This window comes from Chiloscyllium plagiosum, chromosome 32 (genome assembly GCF_004010195.1).
Source record: "Chiloscyllium plagiosum isolate BGI_BamShark_2017 chromosome 32, ASM401019v2, whole genome shotgun sequence".
Classification (NCBI taxonomy): domain Eukaryota; kingdom Metazoa; phylum Chordata; class Chondrichthyes; order Orectolobiformes; family Hemiscylliidae; genus Chiloscyllium; species Chiloscyllium plagiosum.
In genome coordinates, this window is record NC_057741.1 from 31771477 (window position 1) to 31794735 (window position 23259).

General features: G+C 43.3%; 1 protein-coding gene across 1 annotated transcript in view; it reads left to right on the forward strand.

The window, feature by feature from the left end:
- Nucleotides 1–23259, forward strand: part of LOC122539262 (probable E3 ubiquitin-protein ligase HERC3) — an 81446-nt gene that overhangs the window by 2653 nt on the left and 55534 nt on the right. The window contains exon 2 of the mRNA XM_043673963.1: nt 6239–6498. Within this exon, the coding sequence (XP_043529898.1) occupies nt 6255–6498 (244 nt within the window). The 5' untranslated portion in view covers nt 6239–6254. The remainder of the gene's footprint in view (nt 1–6238; nt 6499–23259) is intronic.

The window sequence follows — 23259 nt, forward strand, 5'->3', positions numbered from 1 at the left end:
CAAACTCCACACAGTCGCCTGAGGTGGGACTCGAACCTAGGTCCCTGGTGCGGTGAAGTAGCAGTGCTAACCACTGAGCCACCGTGCTGCCCAAACTTGGAGGACTGTGCAGGTCAAAGTAAAACTATGGGGAACTCTGCCACATCCGGCATGCAAAGTGCACATCTCCAGCCCAAGGTGTGTTCTCATTTGTACACGAGTAGTTAGTGCTGTCTTGGTTTTAACCTTATCAAAAAAAAAATCCCTGGCTAGCAATTATGGTGATTGATGAAATTGGATCATCTAAAAAGAAACTGAAAAAGTGCAAATTCCACACGGAATGAGAAAATTTAATTTCTATTCACGATCATAACAGGAAGTAATGTTTGCCTGATAAGTACACAAGTATATTGATAAGTTTTAAAAAGTGGAATTTGGAATGGCATTACATGGTGATGCACACAGCACAGTTCATACAACAAAAGTTGAAGGACCGTTTTGAAAGCTCAATAGTAATTTCTCAACCAGCAGCAAAAGGGGAGGCCTGCACTGAAGCATCACTTCATGTTTGCCTTCGTATGGCAAAACACAAATAATTCAGAGATGCTGGAAAAGCACAGTCAGTCAGGCAGCACCCGAGGAGCAGGAGAATCGCCGTTTCAGGCATAAGCCCTTCTTCCCTCTCATTCCTGATGAAGGGCTTATGCCTGAACTATTGATTCTCCTGCTCCTCGGATGCTGCCTGACCAGCTGTGCCTTTCCAGACCACACACTCGACTCTGATCTCCAGCATCTGCAGTCCTCACGTTCTTGTAATTCAGAGATGGACAAGTAATGAAAAACAATTGAAAGATTTTAAAAGTGAAGGAGAAATAATAGCAGCAATCCAGAGTATGTCACTTGGTCCTTCCACAGCAGCAGATTTAGTGGAATCTTTGTCCCAAGATGTCGTTCAGCAGGACCTGAAGGACTGTGAATGTCTCTCACTGCAGTTTGATGAATCCATTGACATGACAGACACAGCCAGTTGATTGTTTTTGTGTGCATGGATTTTAAGGACATAACAACTAGAGAGGATCTTCTCACCTTCTCCTCTTTTAAGGAGAAAATGAAGGGTGAGGATATCTACAACAAATGCAAAAGTTACATGCTTGAGTAAAGCACGGTGGCTCATTGGTTAGCACTGCTGCCTCACAGCACCAGGGACCCAGGTTCGATTCCGGTCTCGGGCAACTGTCTGTGTGGAGTCTGCACGTTTTCTCTGGGTGCACCGGTTTCCTATCACAGTCCAAAGATGTGTAGGTCAGGTGAATTGGCCATTCTAAATTGCCCATAGTGTTAGGTGCATTAGTCGGAGGGAAATGGATCTGGGTGGGTTACTCTTCGGAGGGTTGGTGTGGACTTGTTGGGCTGAAGGGCCTGTTTCCACACTGTAGGGAATCTAATCTAATCTAATCTATTCTTTCCAATCAAGCCTAGTGGTTTCCATCACAACCGTTGGTATATCAGTCAATGCTTGGCATAAATGCGGGCCTTGTTGCATTTGGCAGAAATGTTCTTGATTTTCCCTTTTTTCTTTTGCAATTACTACAGTATGATTCACCAGCCAGCATTAGTGGGTAAGGCTAAGAACTCCTGTGTAATGAAAGTTGAAAAGGTTGTAAACTCTATTTGAGCAAGAGCACTGCTTAGTTAACTCCTTACTCACCAAACTTGATGCTTCCTACATTGAACTAATTCTACATGTTGACGTGAGGTGGTCAAGTTGAGGGAAGGTCCTGCAAAGACTTATTTTGATCTGATGCCTGAGATCGTCAGTCTGCTGGCTCACTGACAATGTGTGGTTGCTCGACTTTGGGTTCCTTACAAATGTAATAGCAAAACTGCAGGGAGAGGACAGAGACTCATCACATGTGATCAGTGATGTGAATGCTTTCAAATGGAAACTGGGTCAGTGGTTCTCCTGATTTTTAAAAACATACAAACGCTGCAATATTTCCCCAGTCTGGAGAAAACATGAATAAAATCAAAGAGAAATGTTTCCACTCAAGAGCTTCTGTATACACTTGAAGAAATTAAGTCGACTTCAGGAATCTAAGATAAAATTTGAAAGATTTCTGATTACTGATGGTGTAAAAGGATGATGGGAATTGGGTGAGTAAAAAGCATGGAACTGTTCAATCAGCCATTTTGAATGGCGGAGCTAGACTCATTGGGTGAATCGCCTGTTCCTATGAATTCGATGTGCTGGAGCAAATCGTTATGTTGGTCTCAAATCCATCCTTACAAGCAGCTGTTGTCCGGTTGGCTGCCAAATTTTCATCAGGTGTTTGATAATCAAGGCAGTGGAATTGATATGGAGATGATTATCAGATAAACTGATATTGAACTGAAAGTCAGATTAAGGAACTGCAATGTTTGGAGAGTCAAACAAAAAAAAAACCTGCTTTTAAATTGAAAGCTTACTTTGGTTCCACATAGCTTACACATTGTGAGGCAGGTTTCTTCCAAATGAAAATGATCAAGGCCTCGTATTGTTCCCGCCTCTGTGTGTATACACCATTAATGACTGACAGCCTTCAAACTACAACTGAGACCTCAAGGCATTGGCAGATAATGTACAGCTACAGATGTCACACTGGGAGTTGGTGAGTGGAGGACAAAATGAATAATTACTTGGTTTTAGATTTATAAAGCAATTAAGAATAAATTGTCCATTCTATGTTTTCTTATGTGTACATCCTAGGTTGCACATAAACTCAAAATGTGATCTTCCGCTTGCAAAGATTGGAGGTCATTGCACTACTGCTTTGCTCCTGGTAAATGGTGGACAGGCTTGATTTATTGTAAAATCCCATCAATTCATTAAAATCATTTCAGGGGGAAAAAATCTGCCCTCCTTAACCATATGGACCACATATAATTCCAGACTCTCAGCAATGTGGTTAACTCTTAACTGCCCTCTGAAACAGCCACCTGCTTTCAAGGCAATTAGAAATGGGCAAGAAATACTGACCTTGCCAACAACACCCACATGAAAGTCTAAAGAATAAAAGAAGTTACTTAATGCATTATCACACACTTTTCTTTTCCAGAGCAAGCTTTTTTTTAACAGGGCTGCACCTCACTTGCTGGAATCCAGAGATTTTAAGGCACAGGTTGGTGAGAGGGAAGGTTCAGGGATTCCTGAAGTATGCACAGAAATTTCAGTTCCAACCAGCTGAATGTATGCAGTTAATCTTTTCTGAGAACTGAGCTGTGGCCGCCCCAAATATTGGCTGATCTAGAGTCCAGGCTGGAAGAATCTCTAATTTACAATGACTCAGCTAGTTTTAGGATTCCATTTAATGAGCCAGGTTAACTGCATTAGTGATATTTTGGAGTGTTGGACACTTTGGTTCAAGCTCTTTAATTACAGAGTTTGCCACAGAGGGTTGAGTTCATTCCACCTTTCCATTGCCACCTGTATCCTCTGTGAACCACAACTACCTTGTTCACTTCCTTTCTCTTAACCATGGAATTGCTACAGTCCACGTGATGTGAGTATATCCACAGTCCCAATGTCAGTCAAAATCCTTGAAATCTTTCCCTTTCAACTGTGTGCCACGTGGAATCAAATCATATCAAACATGCTCTGTCTGATGGCAGTTTCTCGGCTTATTGTCCACTATGCTTCGTTCTGAACTATTTTCTTGGCAGTTTTTGTCACTGGTGGTTCACTATTGCCATCAGGGGCAGGATGAATGGCCAGACCCAAGCCCAACTGGTCAGAATAGGAATGAAACCAGTGCTGTTGCCATTATTCTGAGCCACATGCTCTCTGTTCAGTTCACCGAGTTAACTGGTCCCCTGTACAGTAGTGCGGAGCCACGGCAAATCTCAGAGAAGAGAAGAATTCTCTGTGTGGTGTCCTGGCTAACATCATTCAACCAAAACTTAGAACAGCCATCATATCATTGTTGTTCAAAGGATTTTGCTGTACGTAAATTGGTTGCTGGGTTTATCCAAATTATAACTGTGATTATACCTCCAAAAGTAACATGTTGGCAGTAAAACTCGTTGGGGCGTTCTGTGATTATCAGAAAAGCTGTTTAATTGTAGTGCTTCTTTTATTTCTTCTTTCAGCGTACCACACACCAAGTACTCTCTTTAAAGCAGTGTGTAAGAACAAGATTCCTTTAGCTCTTAATCTTTTGTGAATCTTTTGTAATTTCAGAAGGTCAACTGTGCTAATTAAGTGAAACTCTCAAGGGCGATATTACAATAGCAGCAGCATTGCATTTACGTAGCACCTGCAATGCGGTACGACACTGCAACCCAAACCTTTTCCCACTATGACCCTATATAGAGGCGTGGAAATTGTGGTGAACTCCTGGCTGAGAACAGTGAGAGTGGGAATGGAGAAGGAGACCACCTGTTAGAGCAGAATGGAGTCCCTGTTGGCCGTTGCTGCTTCTGAGCTCACGAATCGACAATTTGAAAACCCCCTTAACCTCTTCCCTCTTCTCCCCCCCCACCCTCCCCAATCCCAACACAACCCTCTCCCCAAGTTTTGGGAGCCCTATGGTGACATTTTTATAATGAAAAAAGATTACATGAGCCATATAAAGAGCTACTGTATTAGGACAGACAAACAGAGGTTTAGTTCAAAAGGTATGTTTTGAGCAGTGTCATAAAGAAGGAATGTGCACGAGAGAGGTCCAATTCCCAGGTCATTAAATGAACAGCCAGCAGTGGCAGAATAATTTTAAATTGGGGATGCCAAAGGCCAGATTAGAAGTGCTGATATCCTGGGAGCTTGTAGGTATGTAGGGGTGCAGCAAATAGTGGGATTTGAAATCGAGAGTATTTTAGCATTGAGATATTGCCAAATTGTGAGCTAATTTGAATCAGGGTGAACAAGATTTGAGTCGAGAATGTGGTGCTGGGAAAGCACAGCAGGTCAGGCAGCATTCGAGGAGCAGGAGAATTGACGTTTCAGGCATAAGTCCTTCATTATGAAGGGCTTATGCCCGAAACATTGATTCTGCTGCTCCTCGGATGCTGCCTGACCTCCTGTGCTTTTCCAGCATCATCCTCTTGTTTTAAAAAATTCTCAAGGTCAGGTTCGTAGGAGAGTAGTCTGACACAGAACAAACGACCAAGAGGCGAGTCTGCTAGAATATGAGCATTTTATTCCCCGCAGCGTCGCCACAACCAGGTCTCATACTTACAACGGGTCTGGCTTATACTCACTCTACATGTTACCGGAACTGGGAGCCGTCAGTTCTCGTAGAGCGGTTGCCAACAACCCACGCTCGGCGGTTAAACGTAACCCCGGAGCAGACTCACCGAACTGGATACTTTTCCAGCTGATATACTCTTTTCCAGATATAAACATTCATGTGAACAGCAGAGCAAGGCTAAAAAACACATTCCATTCTGGTTACATACAGATAAGAAGATTCACACGGGGAGGTGTGTAATAAGATTCACACGGGACTAAGCAACACCTCCATTCCGGTTAGATTCACACATGTATTGGGACATAATTTTTAACCGTTTCACCACATTCCACTGCTTGGCCCAATACATGTGTTACATTATGATTCACACATGTATTGGGACATAATTTTACACCACACCTCTCGACTCTGATATCCAGCATCTGCAGTCCTCACTTTCTCCTGAACAAGATTTGATGTGGGTTATGATACCAGTAGCAGAAGTTTTGATGAGCTGGTCCATGTAAAGTGGAGAAGCCATGGATTTAGAAATGTGGATGAGTGTTACAGTAGTAGCTAAGCTGAAGGCATGGTGGAGCTGGAACTGGAGGTGGATTTGGAAATATATCACCGTTCCTGCAGTATGGCCAGGTCAAAATCCTGGAATTCCTTCTGTAATGACGTTCCGACACTAAATGGACTGTTGTGGTTCAAGAAGGCAGCTTAACTTCACCTCAAGCAACTAGGGATAGGAAATAAGTGTTGACCCACCCAGGTTTCATGAGTGAATTTAAAACAAGTTGGGTTTTGGAAGCAGCTGATTTTGGTGATGGTGGTGTTATCTGGTTGGAAGCTAGTTTTGGTTCCATGTATAACAACACTAAGGTTCTGAATCACTTGTTCAGCCTTGAACAAATGCGGGGGCCGAGTGGTGAAGTTTGCCAATGGGATTACCTTTTTTATAGCGTGATTCTTATCCACCTGTGTTTCACCCACACTTGTACCATGCCTGCAGGTATAATCTGACTCCTTTTCTCCCCTCTTTCTGTTTCCAGGAGAATTAAGGAAACCATGACCTCGAAAGTGCAGTTGTTGTGTTGGGGTCAAACCAATTTCGGGCAGCTGGGGCTGGGTGACGTACAAGAGAACGTCGTGGTTCAGCCAAGGACGTCTTCGTTCTTCAGCGGTAAAACCGTGCGCGAGGTCTCCTGTGGGAGATACCATACGGCTTTCGTTCTACAAGACGGAAGTGTCTACACATGTGGATCAAACATCTGGGGGCAGCTAGGCCATGAGAAAGCAGGTTATAATCCAGGTAATGACTACAACAAGCGCGGGTTTCCGGGTCTGTGCTGTCGGCCTTAATGAACGTCCCATAATCAGACAGGAACTCGGCAAATGTCGTGAAACGTGGCTGTTTATTTATGAATCTCTTCGAGGTAAAAACTGGTGAGAAACAGATTTTTTGGAATTTGTTTAATTCATTCATAGGATGTGAGCATGCTGTCAGGCCAACAGTTATTGCCCATCCCAGATGGCAAATAATGGTCCAGAGTCACCTACTGGCCAGACCATGTAGTAACCTAAAGGACATTACCATTCAGATGGGTTTGTCCAACAATGGCTTCGTTAACCATCATTAGCCTCTTCACTCCAGACTACTAATGAAAATTAATTTAGTTTATTTCATCTGACGTAGCAGGATTCAAAGCCAAGTTCACAGGATATTACCCGGTTCTCTGGGTTAATAGGCGAAAGTGAGGACGGCAGATGCTGTTGATGAGAGTCGAGAGTGTGCTGCTGGAAAAGCACAGCAGGCCAGGCAGCATCCGAGGAGCAGGACAATCGACGTTTCGGGCAAAAGCCCTTCTTCAGGATTCCTGATGACTGGCTTTTGCCCGAAACATCGATTCTCCTGCTTCTCAGATGCTGCCTGACCTGCTGTGCTTTTCCAGCGCCACACTCTCGACTCTCTCTAGATTAATAGTCTGGCAATAATATCACTAGGCCATCAATTCCCTGTTACACTGCAGAAATAATTATCTTCTGTTTACCCAAGAGGTACTTGTGAAATCTGTACTCGATTGCCTAATCCTTGTTTCCTAATCCCTCCCTATTCTTGTGGCCTCTTTGTTCCTGCAATCCATGGAGATCTGTGCATTTCTCCAATTCCTGCCTTTTGTCCAGACCAGATTTTAATTATTCCACCATTGACTGACGTGCTTTGAGCTGCTAAGGCTGGAAACTCTGGAAGTTTGTCCTTAACCTCTGCCTCCTCACTTAGAATCATAGAATCCCTATAAGTGTAAAAGCAGGCCATTTTGGCCTGTTGAGTCTACACTGACCCACCAAAGAGCATCCCATCCAGACCCACCCCATCTTCGTAACCTTGCATTTCCCATGGCTTATCCACCTAGCCTGCACATCCCTGGATACTATGGGCAATTTAGCATGGTCAATCCACCTGACCTACACATCTTTGGACTGTGGCAGGAAGCCAGAGCACCCAGAGGGAACCCACACAGACACTGGGAGAATGTGCAAACTCCGCAGAGGCAGGTGCCTGAGGCTGGAATTGAACCTGGGTTGCTGGTGCTGGGAGGTAGCAGTGCTAACCACTGAGCCACTGTGTCACTCGTGTGAATTACAGCTGAGCCAGGTAGCAGTTCAAACTACAATCTTTCAACCTCTAGTCAGATATAATACCTATTGCGCCACTGACCTCTTCCCAACAAGAGACCTTTAGATATTCAGTCTAATACTCTCCCAACTGAACTATTTCAGTTGACCTTGTTCTGTCACGTCCTTGAAGATGCAACATTCAAACCTGCTGCCTTGTCCTGAAGCTCCTCAAGCCATGTCCTACTGCGACCCTAATTTGAGGCTTTTAAATTAGCAAGCTGATGGGAGCTGCGAGAGGGAGCACACCTGTTGTAATTCTGTTGGAGCAGCATGGCGGCCATTACTGCCTCAGAGTTCACGACCCCAAAATGTCAGCAAGTGATCCCACATGGGGTCCTGATACCCCACCCCCCCTCCTTACTTTGGGAAGTCCTGCCTTGCGGTCTCAGTTTTATTTTTGACGGTCCTGAGCAGCACCTTGGGATGTTTTCCAATGTTTAACGTCACAGACTCCTACAGCATGGAGACAGCCTATAAATGTAACTTATTGGTGCTTGTCATTCGCACTTGGAATGATCTACGTCACCTACCTCTGTTGGAGACTTTCTGTGACTAGTAAGGACCCTGTGACTGGTTAGATAACTGTGGCTTTTACGACTGAGTTTGATTTTTGTCAGGTTAGGGAATCAGTAACTACTTTGAGTGAATGTGGGTAACTATAATTGAAGTGCCAATGGTGTGTGATCTAATTGAATGACAGAAAACCTAAAGAGCTGACTGGCCTATTCCTGTCGCCATGTCTTTCCTGTTGTGTATGACTCATCTGTCATCTACCTATGGGGTATGTCTATTGTGTGAGGAGTTTAATTTCTACTGCATCGCTGACATGCCATATCTAAGTGTTATATACTGAACTTCCTGTAGGAAAATTGCTTCTTCACGTTCAGGGTAGTCATTTTTGTGGACTGCCCTTCTGTCACAGGAAATGCCAGATCTTCAACGTGTTGATCTCACTGTAATGAGAATGGTTGGAGCACTGTAACCAGGAAAACTTCACTGTCCAGGCTGTGGGGGGAAAAAAAAATCCCTTCCCTTCCAGTTCCTTGAGATTGGCTGATACAAGGATTTATCTATCAAATGACCAAACAATGATCAAGCATTCTGAGGAAGGGTCACTTGACCTGAAATGTTAACTCTGATTTCTCTTCACATTCTGATGCTGCCAGACCTGCTGAGCTTTTACAGTGACTTCTGTTTTTGTTTCTGATTTACAGCATCTGTAGTTCTTTTGGTTGTTATTGATCATGTATGTGAAGCAAATGTTTGAATTCAATGAATAACTTGCCCTTTTGCTCAGTTCGTTGCACTCTCATCCCTCAGCACGCAGGTTGAGGGTTCAACTCCAATTCCGGATACTTCTAGAATGTAAGACTAATGCAGCGTTGAGGGGATGCTGCTCCGTGGGAGTTGCCGCCTTTTGAATAAGACATTAAATTGAGGCCCTGTCTGTTATTGAGTAAACACAGAATTTACACCAAGGGATTATTTGAGAAAAGGAGGAGATGTTCTCCCTGGTTTCCTGGATTGACATGCTTTTTTGCCCACATTGGCCTTTTGAATTCGGTACTGTCCTGCAGAATTGGGAACATGGCCATTTCTGATCATGCGGCAGTGTACACAGAGGTTAAGGCCGGTGGTGATGGGACAGGCTTCTGGGCACTGCCACGTGGATCCTTTCCTCCCAAAGGACAGCAAGTTCATTTAAGTATTTTTCGTGGGAATTTAAAAATGTTTGGGTGTGAATGCGGGTACGGCCAGTAATCCGTTGGTGCTCTGGGAGACTGCAAAGGCCTATGCAAGGGGTTTGATTACTCAGCGACTCGGAAGCAGCAGAAGGGAGAGCAGCAGCGTATGCTCGAGTTTCGGCTGCCTTTAGCCGAGCCAGCGTATTTTGACAGACCGTCTGTAACTAAATTGCAGTGGAGTGCAACGCTCCGGCTGCTCTCAACACTGCACTCACCTAGGCAGCAAGGAGGGAGATTTCCTTTGCGAAACAGAGGTTATTCGAGTATGGTGATAAACCAGATAGATATCTGGCGTACTTCGGCAGAAAGAAGAGTGTCCCCCAATCTATCACATCCATTAGAGAGTGTGCTGGTACTATCACCTGCGATCCCAAAAAGATAAATGTAGCATTCAGGAAGTTCTACCCTGGGTTGTACTGGTCAGAGGGCTGTGAGGACAGACTGATGAAGATGGAGTCCTTTTTTTAAGACCGTGGACCTCCCAGGTGTAACTTCAGAGCAGTGGTCTCTTTTGAATGCCCCTCTGACAATCCAAGAGATACAGGAGGTGGTGAGGCAGCTCCAGTGTGGTAAAGCACTCGGCCCAGATGGATTTCAGAGTGAGATTTATACTGAGTTCATAGACATGCTGGCTGGGCCAGTGTTGGATATGCACAAACATTTGTACAGTCAGGTCTGCCTCCCATCCTCCCTGAGAGAAGCAAATATTTCTCGAGAGGGAAGGCCCCAGAGGAATGCATTTTGTATAGACCCATATTGTTATTAAACGTGAACTTTAAAATTTTGTCGAAAATGCTGGCATTAAGGCTGGAGAAGGTCTTACCCTCCATTTGTAAAAGAGGACCAGACAGGTTTTATTAGGGGTCGCAGGTCTTCTAATAATATTCAGAGTGGTAAATACGGTCCAGATATGCCAGCAAGGGTTGATTCCTAGCTTGATAGTCTCCCTGAGAAAGCGTTTGACCGGGTGGAGTGGCTGTACCTCTTTTATGTCCTGGAATGGTTTGGTCTTGGAGGGGTCTTTGCCATGTGGGTGGCAGTGACCCTAAAGCAGTGGTTCTCACTAATGGTATATGGTCTGACAGTTGTAGTATTGACAGAGGCAGCTGACCAAGGTGCCCCCCTTTCACCATTTCTATTTACTTTGGTGATTGAGCCATTGGCAGAGGGCATCTGGACTGACCCCAATATAACTACCCTGGAGGTAGGATCAGGAGTGCATAAGATTACCCTATATGCAGATGATGTTCTTCTCTTTCTAACTAACCCAATGATATCTGTGCCCCATTTAATACAATGATTAATTTATTTGGCTCTTTCTCAAGGTATAAAATCAGTTTTATGAAATCGGGTGTCATGCCTATCAGGGGTCTTATTAGAGTACCCGATTTTGGGGGGTGGAATCCGATTTCCCTTTCAGATGGTCACAGGGAGGTTTCTTGTATTTAGGCATTTTTATCACCCTGGCCTTTGATCAATAATCTTCAAGGAGAAAGTGAGGACTGCAGATGCTGGAGATCAGAGCTGAAAATGTGTTGCTGGAAATGCGCAGCAGGTCAGGCAGCATCCAAGGAGCAGGAGAATCGACGTTTCGGGCATGAGCTGCCTGATCTGCTGCACTTTTCCAGCAACACATTTTCAGCTTTGATCAATAATATAAAGCTAGCTTTGTGCAGTTGTTAGAGAACATAAGATGCTGGGAGGATCTTTCTGATATTCTGGTTGGGAAGATTAGCTCTGGTTAAAATGAATGTTCTTCCTCATTTATTACATCCCATGTGAATGCTTCCCAGGCAAGTGCTACGGAGGCTTAACAGTTGGCGTGGCTCTTTTATCTGGCGTAACAGGTGCCCTCTTAAGTTTACCAAATTGCAGCTTCCGCAGGGGATGAGGTTGTGGATTTTCCAGACTTTAAGAAATATCAATGAGTTCCCTGCTGTCCTGTGTGGCTGATTGAGCTTGCCAGGACCCACGGTCAATCTGGCTGGACATTGAGGCCTCCCAGGCAAAATGCCCCCTCATTAATCTGTTCATGGACAAGATGAGGATTATTATGGACCCTTGCAAAAATCCGATAGTCCTTAACATGTTTAAAGCCTGGAAAATGATGTGACGGAGTAAGGGCAATTTACAAAAAAAATGTCCCCTTTTACTCCTATAGTAGGATTCCGGCCGGGATTGATGGATTCTGGCATGAGGCTCTGGGAGTCCAGCGGAGTTTCTTATTTAGGAGACTTTTTTTGACGGGGAGGTCATGATGTCTTTTGAGCAGCTGAGCCAGAAATAAGAGCTATCTAGGATGGACCTCTTTCGTTACTTCCAGATTAGGGACTTTATACAGAAAAAGACGACATTAATGGTTAGTCCCTATAAGTCAGATCTGGATATGCTTCGGTCCCCGGGCACTCTCTCGATCAGCAGCCTCTATCGTTTATCAGGAGGTAGTGTCTCGAAGGACATCGAGCGGCTGTGTGGAATTTGGGCTCAGGAATTGAGGTGGAGATCTCACCAGAGGGGTGGGAGGACATTTGCAAGAACGTAAGGAAGATTTTGACTTGCAATAGGATGCAGGCTATGCAATTGAAGGTACTCCACAGGGTTTATTTGGCACCGGAGCGGCTTGTGAAATTTAATACCGGAGCATTCCCAAATGTACCCCAAATGTAAAATAAATGTTGGTATTCTTACTCATTGCTTGTGGTCATACCACAAGATTTATAGGTATTGGGACACTGTAGCGAGTGTTTTGGAAGGGGTCTTGGGAACCAAGGTCAAGGTAGATCTCGTATCCCTCCTCTTGGGCTCGCCGAATCTCCCCTCTTTGGACGTGCATGGGAAGAAATTGTTTAGTATTCTTCATGTGTGAGGAAGAACCTTCTGATGAGCTGGGTGCTGGAGAATCCCCCAGGACACTCAGGGTGGTGTAGGTTAGTTATGAAGCACATCCCCCTGGATTTCCTTCCAAGTATGGTGCGCCAGAAAACAGAACTTTATTTATAGGACTTGGCACCCCTTTTTGAACCATATAGACGTGGACTTATCGGCCATATTGGTTAGAGCCTTTGTGTGGCCATGAGGGCTGTGTCTGGTGGCTGGAGGGCCCCCGGAAGGATGAATTCTGAACAAGTATGGGTATGCCAACTGATGTCCCTGGTGATGGGGAGATTGTGCTGAGTGTTGTAACTTTTAACATAATTTAATTTACTTTGCCTTGTTTTAATTTAGTTTCTTTTTGTTTTGGTTTAGTCATTTATTGAATTGTAGCTTCTGTAGAGTTTGTTTTTTCTCCTAACTTGTTTGTGGAGTAGAGTAGTAGTTTGTTTGTGGTTATTGCTGTTATATTGCAGGATTGTTGTATTATTTTGTGGGAATTGGAATTCTTTTCTTACAAAAAAAATACAATCTTCTCAAATAATATTTAAAAAAAACACTACACCATTGGCTGTAAAGCACTTTGGGGCACCCTGTTATCATGAAAATAGTTATGTAAAGAAAAGTTATTTTAGCTCAATCCCAGTATGTAGAGGACTGAGAGATCACGAGGCTGTTCTTTGGAAAGCCATTATCAACATGCTCAGTACTGCCATCTTGAGGTGACAGCTGGCATCTACTGGGCACCCTGCCATCCTGCTATTATTTTTTCCTTCTACTCACAAGTGTATCATGCACAACTGTTACCAGTGCTGGACGGTATGAGCCACAAGCTGGATATCCTGCTTTTCGATACTGCCACAACTGGAAGCATCTACTCTATATCGACCACCTCAAACCACTGCAGTATTTTCAGAGAAAAGGTGATATGAAAACAATTCGAAATGAGAAAGGTGAATATTTTGTGAATCCCTCCTCGGAATCAAAGGGCACGGTTTAACTCTCGAATTTGCACTTTGTGTTCCAATGCTCGTTATCCTCTTTTGCAAGACATATATTTTCTGCTGTCATCACACCTTGGCATCATTCTTGTACCATGCTGTATTTCTACATTCTGCTGTTGCTATGCCAACTGTTTAATGACTTGTCGAAACGCCTGGCATGTGCCCAATTTGCTGTGGGTTCAGTAAAAATTGCCAAACGGAACAGGATCTTTACTTTAGCTATCACTTGAACAGGAGCTCACCAAGATTATTCTGCACTCCTTAAGTGCAAAAAATTGGCACACCTGTAATACATTGTTTACCTGAAGTCCAAGTTCCATATTTGATCATCAATGATGCTGAGTTCCATTAAAGGACAAATGGGGCTGTTTGGCCCATTCAGTCTATGCCATCTCTTTTTTGCTGTGTGCACGCAAAAGCAAGGGTTGCCATAGAAATAGGCTTCACATTTTCTAGCATAATGTTCATGCCCCTTCCACATGGCTTCAGAGCCACACCCACTGGGATTGGGAAAATCCTGTCCTTGACTGTGTTTCTCACCTGATTTCCTTCCCCTGAATTTTCTTGTTCTGCTTCACTTCCTTTCTGAAGTATTCACATGTTTTGGCATTGTTCTTTTCCATCTATTTCGTGTGTGTGTGTGTGCGTGCGTGCGTGTGTGTATATAATAGCATGATCGTAATGTAAAGGACTGGAAGACCTTGTAAATGAAATGGGAAACAAATCACATTGTGCGGGGGGGAAAAAGCAATTATTAAACTTGTGTATTTTTAATATATCAGTGCTCCCTGTCAGGTCAGGTCACCACATCCTTCAGAGACTTGTGTAAACCCACTGACTATTGCTTCAATCCACTTGATTTCTTAGGGATTTATTTTCTTGTATCAATTACATTTCCTGATGTAACTGGGTCTTATGCAAGCGAAAACAAGAACTATATTGGTATAGCACCTTTTCATGATCATGGGGTGTCCTGACTGCAGTTGAGTGCATGTGAGATATAGTCCACTATGTGGGAAATGCAGTAGCAATTTGTGTGCACACAGCAATGAGATAATGATCTGTTTATGTCATGTTGGTTAAGGGATACTGCACTGCTTCACTTTTTTGACTAGAATGATGTTTGGTAGATCAGTGTAGTTAGTCCTGTTAGATGGCTTCAGTTAAATCACCTCCAGTTTTGTCTTTCCTAAGAAAACAAATCTGGATGTAGGTTTGCTCGCTGAGCTGGAAGGTTCATTTCCAGACATTTCGTCATCCTACTAGGTAACATCTTCAGTGGCCCTCCAGGTGAAACACTTGATAATTTCTGCTTTCTACTTATATGTTTGGGTTTCTGTGGGTTGGTGATGTCATTTCCAGGAAACGAACCTTCCATTTCAGTGAGCAAACCTACATCCAGACCTCAACCTGAACTACAAATCTTCTCAAAACTTGCTAAAACAAGCCTACCTTTTGCAACTGTTTATCGTAATTGTATCCTACCCTGTCCCCTTGAGGGATCAGGAGCTGGCTGGTCAGTTACATACAAAGAAAGAGAGAGGCCAATATGAACATGAGCTGGGGAAATAATAATGGGGAACCAGGAAATGATGGACTTGAATAAAAACTTGGCATCAGTTTTCACAGTAGCAGACACTGATTGCATTCCATACAAAATATTCAAGGGGAAAACGAGGAAAGGAAATGAAATTAAAGGATTAATAATTGTTGTCTTTTCTCAGGATGGGTGTGTGTGGGGGGGGAGGGCTTCAAAACAAGGGCTCACATTAAGGTGAGAGGAGAGAGATTGAAAAAAGACATGAGGGGCAAATGTTTTACACAGAGGGTAGTTCGTGTGTGGAATGAACTTCCAGAGGAAGTGATGGATGAGGGTATGGTTGCAATGTTTAAAAGACATTTAGGTAAGTACATGAATTGGAAAGGTTTGGAGGGATATTGGCCAGGAGTAGGCAGGTGAGATTAGTTTAGTTTGGGATTATGTTCAACATGGGCTGGTTGGACCGAAGGGTCTGTGTTGGTGCTGTATGACTCTACAATACAATAACTAGTACAGAAGAAAATGTGCTAGGGAAATGAATGGCTCTGACAATGGTCCCCTGGACCTGATGGGGTTCATTCTAGGATATTAAAGCTGCAGTGTTAGTGGATGCATTGGTAGGAATCTTCCAGGAACCCTTAGATTCTGGAAAACTGCCAATTTGCTTAAGAAGAGGAGACAACAAAAGAGGCAACTGTAGGCCAGTCACCTTAATGTCTGTTATTGCGAAAACGCTAATATCTGTTATAAGGATATAACAGAGCATTTCAAAATATGTAGTCTGATCAAACAGACTCTAGATGGGCTGCATGAATGACAAGTGATATATGACACATTGTTTTTGAGGACGTAACAAGCAGGAAAGAGGAAGTAATGGATGTAATATATTTGGATTTTTGGAAGGTTTGATAAAGTATCACAGATAAGTGGCAGCACGGTGGCTCAGTGGTTAGCACTGCTGCCTCACAGCACAGGGACCCAGGTTCAATTCCCGGCTCAGGTGACTGTACAAGTTCCACACAGACAGACGTTCTCCCCGTGTCTGCGTGGGTTTCCTCTGGGTGCTCCAGTTTCCTCCCACAATCCAAAGATGTGCAGGTCAATTGGCCATGCTAAATTGCCCATAATGTTAGGTGCATTAGTCAAGAGTAAATATAGGATAGGGGAATGGGTCTGGGTGGGTTACTCTTTGGAGAGTCAGTTTGGACTTGTTGGGCCAAAGGGCCTGTTTCCATACTGTAGGGACTCTAATCTCTAATTAAGTTCCTTAATAAGAAAAGAGCCCTCTATTGGAGGTCGTACAATTAGCATGGATGGAGGATTGGCTAACAAAGGCAGGAAAGTGAAGTTGATGATTATCAGATTAGCTGTTATCTCTTTGAATTGCAGAGCAGCTTCAATAGGCTGAATGGTATATATTTGCTCCTTCTAATGGAGGCTGTTGAGGCATTCTTTTTTTATATAATAAGAAAAAATAGATTTTTAAATATCCCAACAATACAAAACAATGCAATTCAAAACAGTACAAAAATAAACACAAATAATTTTTAAAAATTCCCCAACCCACCCTCCTGTACAAATGTATAAACACATATAGAGAAATATAAAATTAAAAAAAATCTAAACTAGCTATTTAAATAACTAACAACAAACAAATAAATAGTAATAACTCAGCCCAACCAAACAAAACACTCGTACGTTCACAGTTCCTCCTCCCTGGATATTGGACTCATGAAACACAATCGTTACAGCTATATAAAAGCCCTTGTTAGTGTGGCAGATAAATCGGTGTCCAGGTATTTCAAAAAGGGTTACCATGTCTTGTAAAAATTCTCAGTTTTGTGGTGTACCATATTTGTGAGAAAATCCAGGGGAATATGCTCCATAACAATCTTCTGCCAACCAGACAGGCCTGGGGGGGTTTTCGGATATCCGATCTAGCAAGATATCCTTCCTTGCACGGAATGTAAGTTTTTTTTTTCTTATGTGCGTCTGCAGGAAATACAGTGGGTAGGCTCAAAAGGAAAGAAATAGGGTCCTTCTCCACCCCTACACCCAAAATCCTCTCCATTGCACCCACTATAGCACTCCAATATGTTTGAAGCCTGTCACAAGACCAAAGACAGTGGGTAAGAGTGCCCATGCAGACCTTGCACTTGGGACATGCTGAAGATACCCCTGGTTTAAATTTTGACAAACAGTCTGGGGCTAAGTAGACCCTGTGAAGAATCTTCAACTGTAAAGCATGGGTCCTATTGCAAATTGATATCTTCCTTGCATTCTCCCAAATATCTTCCCATGCCTCTGAAGAAACTTCAACACCCAGATCTCTTTTCCACATCTTGCAGAGTCGATCAGACTTATCTGAGGTGGCACCCCCCCAAATTGGTACCTCTCTTTCTATGTCAGATTTGTAGGGATCAGTCAAAAGTGTGGTCTTTTTTTGAATAAAATCCCTAACTTGAAAAAAACAAAAGAGGTCTCTATTAGGTAAGTTGTACTTCTGTACTAACTGATTGAAGGACATCATTGCGTGTCCCTCAAATAAATCACCCAGGCAAGATATACCCCGAGCTTGAAAGAGGGTCCCCACAAACCCAATCACTCATGTAGGTCAAAAACGAGCTTAATTGGTAATTTTTAATATCCGGAAGGTCTACTCCCCCAAATCTGTGAGGCAACTGCAGTTTGGCTAATTTAATGAGGGGCCGTTTACGGTGCCAGAAAAAGGAGCAGAACCAACCGTTTAGTCTCCTGAGTGTTTGTTTATTGAAAATCAGGGGGAGCACCTGTAAAGGGTAGAGCAAAAGAGGGAGAATATTTATCTTAATAAGCGCTATCCGACCCAAACACAAGACTGGAAGTGCCTCCCATCTTTGGAGATCTTGTTTAATTTTTCCAAATAATTGAGTAAAATTGGCTTTGAACAGCCAATCCAGAATTGGAGTAATGAATATGCCCAAATACACAAAACCCCCCTGCGACCACCTGAATGGGAATCTATAGTTACTCTCAAGAGCCAACTCTTTCGTAAGACCACCCATAGGCATAGCCTCTGATTTAGCAAAATTAATCTTATACCCTGAAAAAGCGCCAAACGCGTGAATGCATTGTATTAGGCGAGGCACTGAACTGCTGGATTTGTCAAGAAAATTAGAACGTCATCTGCATACAGCAAGATCTTATGTAATTTTGACTCCACTTCTGGAGTTGGTATATTGGGATCCCCACGAATGGCCTCTGCCAATGGTTCAATCACCAACGTAAAAAGTAATGGTGAAAGGGGACAGCCCTGCCGGCTGCCCCTAGAAATATTAAAATTGCTTGATCATACCCTGTTGGTAATGACCGCTGTGAGAGATATACTGGAGAGAACCTTTACCCATTTTATGAAACTTCATCCAGACCAAACCGGTCGAGAGTATAGAAAAGGTACGGCCACTCAACTCGGTCAAATGCCTTCTCTGCATCTAAAGAAATCACCAATCCCTGTATTGACTGCTGTTAGCATGCTTGAATTACGTTAAGCAGCCTCCTAACATTATTGGAGGATTTGCGACCCTTTATGAAGCCTGTCTGATCCTCTTTAATGATAGAGGGTAACACACTTAAGTCTTAAAGTCCACATTTAAGAGCGAGATGGGCCTGTATGAAGCACAGTCTTCTGGATCCTTCCCTTTTTAAGGATAAGTGAAATATTGGCCTCTCTCAGAGATGGTGGGAGACAATCATGAGTGTATGAATCATTAAACATATTCAGCATCGAGCCTGATAGTATACTTATAAATTCCTTATAGAATTCACTGGGAAGTCCGTCAGGACCGGGCGCCTTTCCACTCTGAAGCTGCCTCACAGCTTCCTGCACTCCTTGCTCTGATAATGGGGCATTCAGAAAGGACTGTTGTTCAGGAGTCACACCCGGGAACTTCAGATCTCTAAAAAAGAATTCCATTTTGGCCTGCCCCTCCTCACAATTTTCAGATTGATATAACTTAGAGTAGAATCTCTGGAACACCACATTAATCTTTTTAGAATCACATGTTAGGTTCCCAGACCCTTCCCTAATTGCTGTAATGGTTTGTGGGGCACTTCTTTTTCTGGCAAGGTATGCTAAGTATTTGCCTGGCTTGTCACCATGCTTGTATAATCTTTGCTTTGCAAAAGCCAGCTCCTTCTTTGCTGTCTGCGTGAGCAAGGAATTTAGTGCAGACCGCAGTGCCGTAACCCTCTGTAGTTTGACCAACGAGGGTCTGTCAAAATTGGCCTTCTCAGCTGCCTTCAACTGTGCTTCAAGGAGATGTTGCTGCTCACCCTTCTGCCGCTTCCTACTGGTGGAATATGAAATAACTAACCCTCTGGCATAAGCTTTGGCAGTTTCCCAGAGAACAGATGAGCTATCAACCAAGCCTATGTTGATGTCTAGGAATGCCCGAAATTCCCTAGAGAAATACTCCACAAACTTGCCGTCCATGAGAATAAAGGGGTCCATTCGCCAGTACCTTGAATCCACTGGAACATCCTTAATTTTAACCATGAGGTACACTGGAGCGTGATCAGAGGTGGCAATATTACCAATCGTACAAGATGCCACCAGATCCAGGGTTACCGCAGGGGTCAGAAAAAAAAATCAATTCCCGTGTGACATCTATGCGGATTGGAGAAAAACGTGAAATCCCTATCTGCAGGGTGGAGACACCTCCAGACGTCTACAAACCCTAATTCCCCACACAGACTCAATAACTGTTTAGTTTTTGCAGAGGGTATCGAGAAACCTTTAGGCAACCTGTTTACTGTGGGGTCCATGAGACAGTTAAAATCTCCCCCTATAATGATGTGCCGAGACTTGAGACTTATCAGTTTAGAAAAAGCATCTCCCAAGAATTTAAGAGGATGAGCTGGGGGGACAATAAACATTTAAACCACCATATTCTTTCCCCATTTATCAAGGCTTTAAGAATTACAAACCTCCCGTATGTGTCTTTAACACATTCCAACAATTTAAATAGGAGATGTTTCCTCACCGATATAGCCACTCCCCTACTTCTGGTATTAAATGATGAAAAATAAACTCGGTCAAAGCCATTCTGCTGTAATTTCAGATGCTCCTTGTCATCCAAATGTGTCTCCTGTAACAAAGCAGTGTCCACCTTCTCCTTTCTAAGACTCAAGAGTACCTTCTTCCTCTTAATTGGTGAGTGACTTCCCTTGAAAATCCAGGTACACCATTTAATCAAATCATTAGCCATAATCTTCAGCAATTACATTTAAATTCCAAAGAGGAGGAACCCAAACCACAAATTGCTGAGCCTTAGTGTCGCATGGTCCACCAATTATAAAAACTACATAAACTAAAACCGCTACATTTAACAAACATATAAAATTATTAAAAATAAAAAACAACATAAACCAGAAAACAGACCAACATATAAAGCGCCAATAGCGCTGAGTAGGGGAACTCACCCCCTGCCCGGAGGGGGCAACTACCCATCCCAAACTGCCCATAAATAGGCATCGAACCATCTCAACCACCTTCACTTCTCCCAGCCAGAGCCGCATCGCAAGTACAAGCTAAAGAGAATAAACACCCCATAGAATATCAATATGAATAAAAAAACATTATTTTATTTAAAAAAAGGGGGAATAAATACCCCACCCATCCTTTGGTATGTCCTACCCTAGAAATTTAAAATGTACATCTTAACCACCGCCAGACATAGTTTGAACCAAATTCTAATCAATAGAGGGAAAAAAAAAGAGAAAAACAAGGCTCCAACCAGATTTCCTCCATTTCTTTTACAGAATGATAAACACATACCCAAGCAACAATATTTATACATACTATAATTGTTTAAATTAGGTTAGTTTGTCCACAAAGTCTCTTGCCTTCTCTGATGTGTCAAAGAGATGCATGGATCCATCTAAGGTGATCTGAAGCACTGCCGGATATCTCAGGGAGTACTGAATCCCAAGCTCCCTCAGTCTTCTCTTGACACCATCATACAATTTTCGTTTCTGGATCACCGCCACTGAAAAGTCCTGAAAAAACATGATCTTAGACCCCTCGTAAATTAGGGCCTTTGGATCCTTCCCCTGGAGTCTGGAAGCCTCCATGTCTCTCTCCTTATCCCGTTAATGATGGAACCGCACCAGGAGAGGACGAGGGCGTTGACCCAGACCCGACCTCCGTGCTGCAACCCAGTGAGCCCTCTCTATCTTCAATCCTCTCATGCCAGCCTCCAAGTCAAGGAATTTCAGAAACCGATCTTCAACAAATTCCGCAGGCCATTCACCTTCCTTACCCTCAGGCAGACCGATGATCTGAATGTTTTTTCTCCTGTCCCTGTTTTCAAGATCATCCACTTGGTCACGCAAATTACGAACCTGCATCTTCAGGGCTTGGATCTCATCCTTGAATGAACTGGCATCAGCTTCCACCACTGTGACCCTGTGCTCCACCTCATCCATCCTCTTCTCCAGGTCCCTCAGCTTCTGCAGCATGAGAGAGACTGGAGCCAGCTTCGCTTCAATCTGTTTTCCCAGCATCACATGAGTCTTCCCGGCCTCTGATGCTGCTCCTCCCTTTTTAGGCATTTCTGGACATCTGAAAATACAGGTAAGTCAATTTTTAAATGTTTCTTGGGATTCCACAATCTTTCCAATGCCTCAAGAAATCCCGATGACCTGGGTTGGGCTGGTTAAAGGACCGTACTGCTCCTCCTGTGATGCGAGGCTCTGCAGTGCGATCTTCTCCGATTGTCGCCATCTTTGATCCCCGTTGAGGCATTCTGAGAGGTCATGTTTTTACCTGAACTCAATCAACTGTAACTTCATTATTCCTCTTTATTCTTATGAAATGGAAATCTAGGAATCTTAGCCTTTAAAGTTTTATTTAATGCCCCTGGATAGGGATGAGCAATAAATGCTGACCAAGCTTGCAATGTCCACATCCCATGAGTTTATTTTAATAAGTAAAGTGAGTTCACTTACCACCCTTCTCAAAGACAGTTTGGAATAAATGCAGGCTTTAAGAGTGACACTGTTGTCCCATTAGCAAACTTTAGAAATAAAAAGTTAAGCTTGTGGAAGGACAGCCATTGTTAAGTTGGAGGGCGACCTCTAATTTAAAGTTTTTTTTTTAGCTGGTAATGACTGATAGGGAAATGAACTGAGAACAACATGTAACATGCATCTGTTTTTACAGTAGTTTAAATAGACCAAACTTTGGGCAGTCTAAAGTTGTATTGAGAAACGTTCTTCCATTCACAGGATCTAGGTATCCCTGGCTGGCCAGCATTTATTGCCCAGACCCAGGTGCCCTTGGGAAGATGATGGGGAACTACCTTCTTGGATTGCTGCAATCCATTAACTGAAAAGAAACCCTCTGAGTTAATTCCTGGATTTTAACCCAGTAACAGTGAAGGAACAGCGATATACACTGTATTTCCAAGTCAGGATGGTGAGTGGCTTGGAGAGGAGTTTGAAGGTGGTGATGTTCCAATGTATCTGCTGCGCTTATCCTTCTAGATGGAAGTGGTCATGGGTTTTGAAGGTACTGGTACTGTCAAAGAAGCTTCAGTGAATTTCTGCAGTGCATCTTGTAGATGGCAGCACCTGCTACTGAAGTTGGTGGAGGTAGTGGATATTTGAGGATCCGGTGCTAATCAAGTGGGCTGTGTTGTCCTAGGTGTTGTCGAGCTTCTTGAGTGTTTGTTGGAGCTGCACCCACCCAGGCAAATGGGGACTGTTCCAACACACTCCTGATTTGTGCCTTGTAGATGGTGGACAGACTTTGGGGAGTCATGATGTGAATTCATAACCTCTAACCTGCTTATGCACTCAAAGCACATATAAGACTTAGCTGGTTAGTTTCTGGTCATATTTTGGAGTTACATGTAAAACTTAAACCTCACTCTACACGGTTCACCATTTCTCTCCCTGAACTAACTATTCAGGGACACTTATTCCACCCCTTCCTCTCTCCACAGCCCAGTGTCCCCATCATGTGAGCACTTGTGCATTATTTCACTGAGCATACTGCCCCTGATTTCCTTTGTCTGACCTTTGGTAGCCATTCCTTCACCTGCACATGTATTGCCTGAGGGTGAAAATTAATAATATTTGAGAATGAGACATACAGATCCAACCTGACTTTCATAGCAGAAAATGGAGCTTCGTAGCATTTATTTCCAAGTCCAAAAGTACTTTTCCCTCTGGGTAAGCTCTGAAATGCCCTC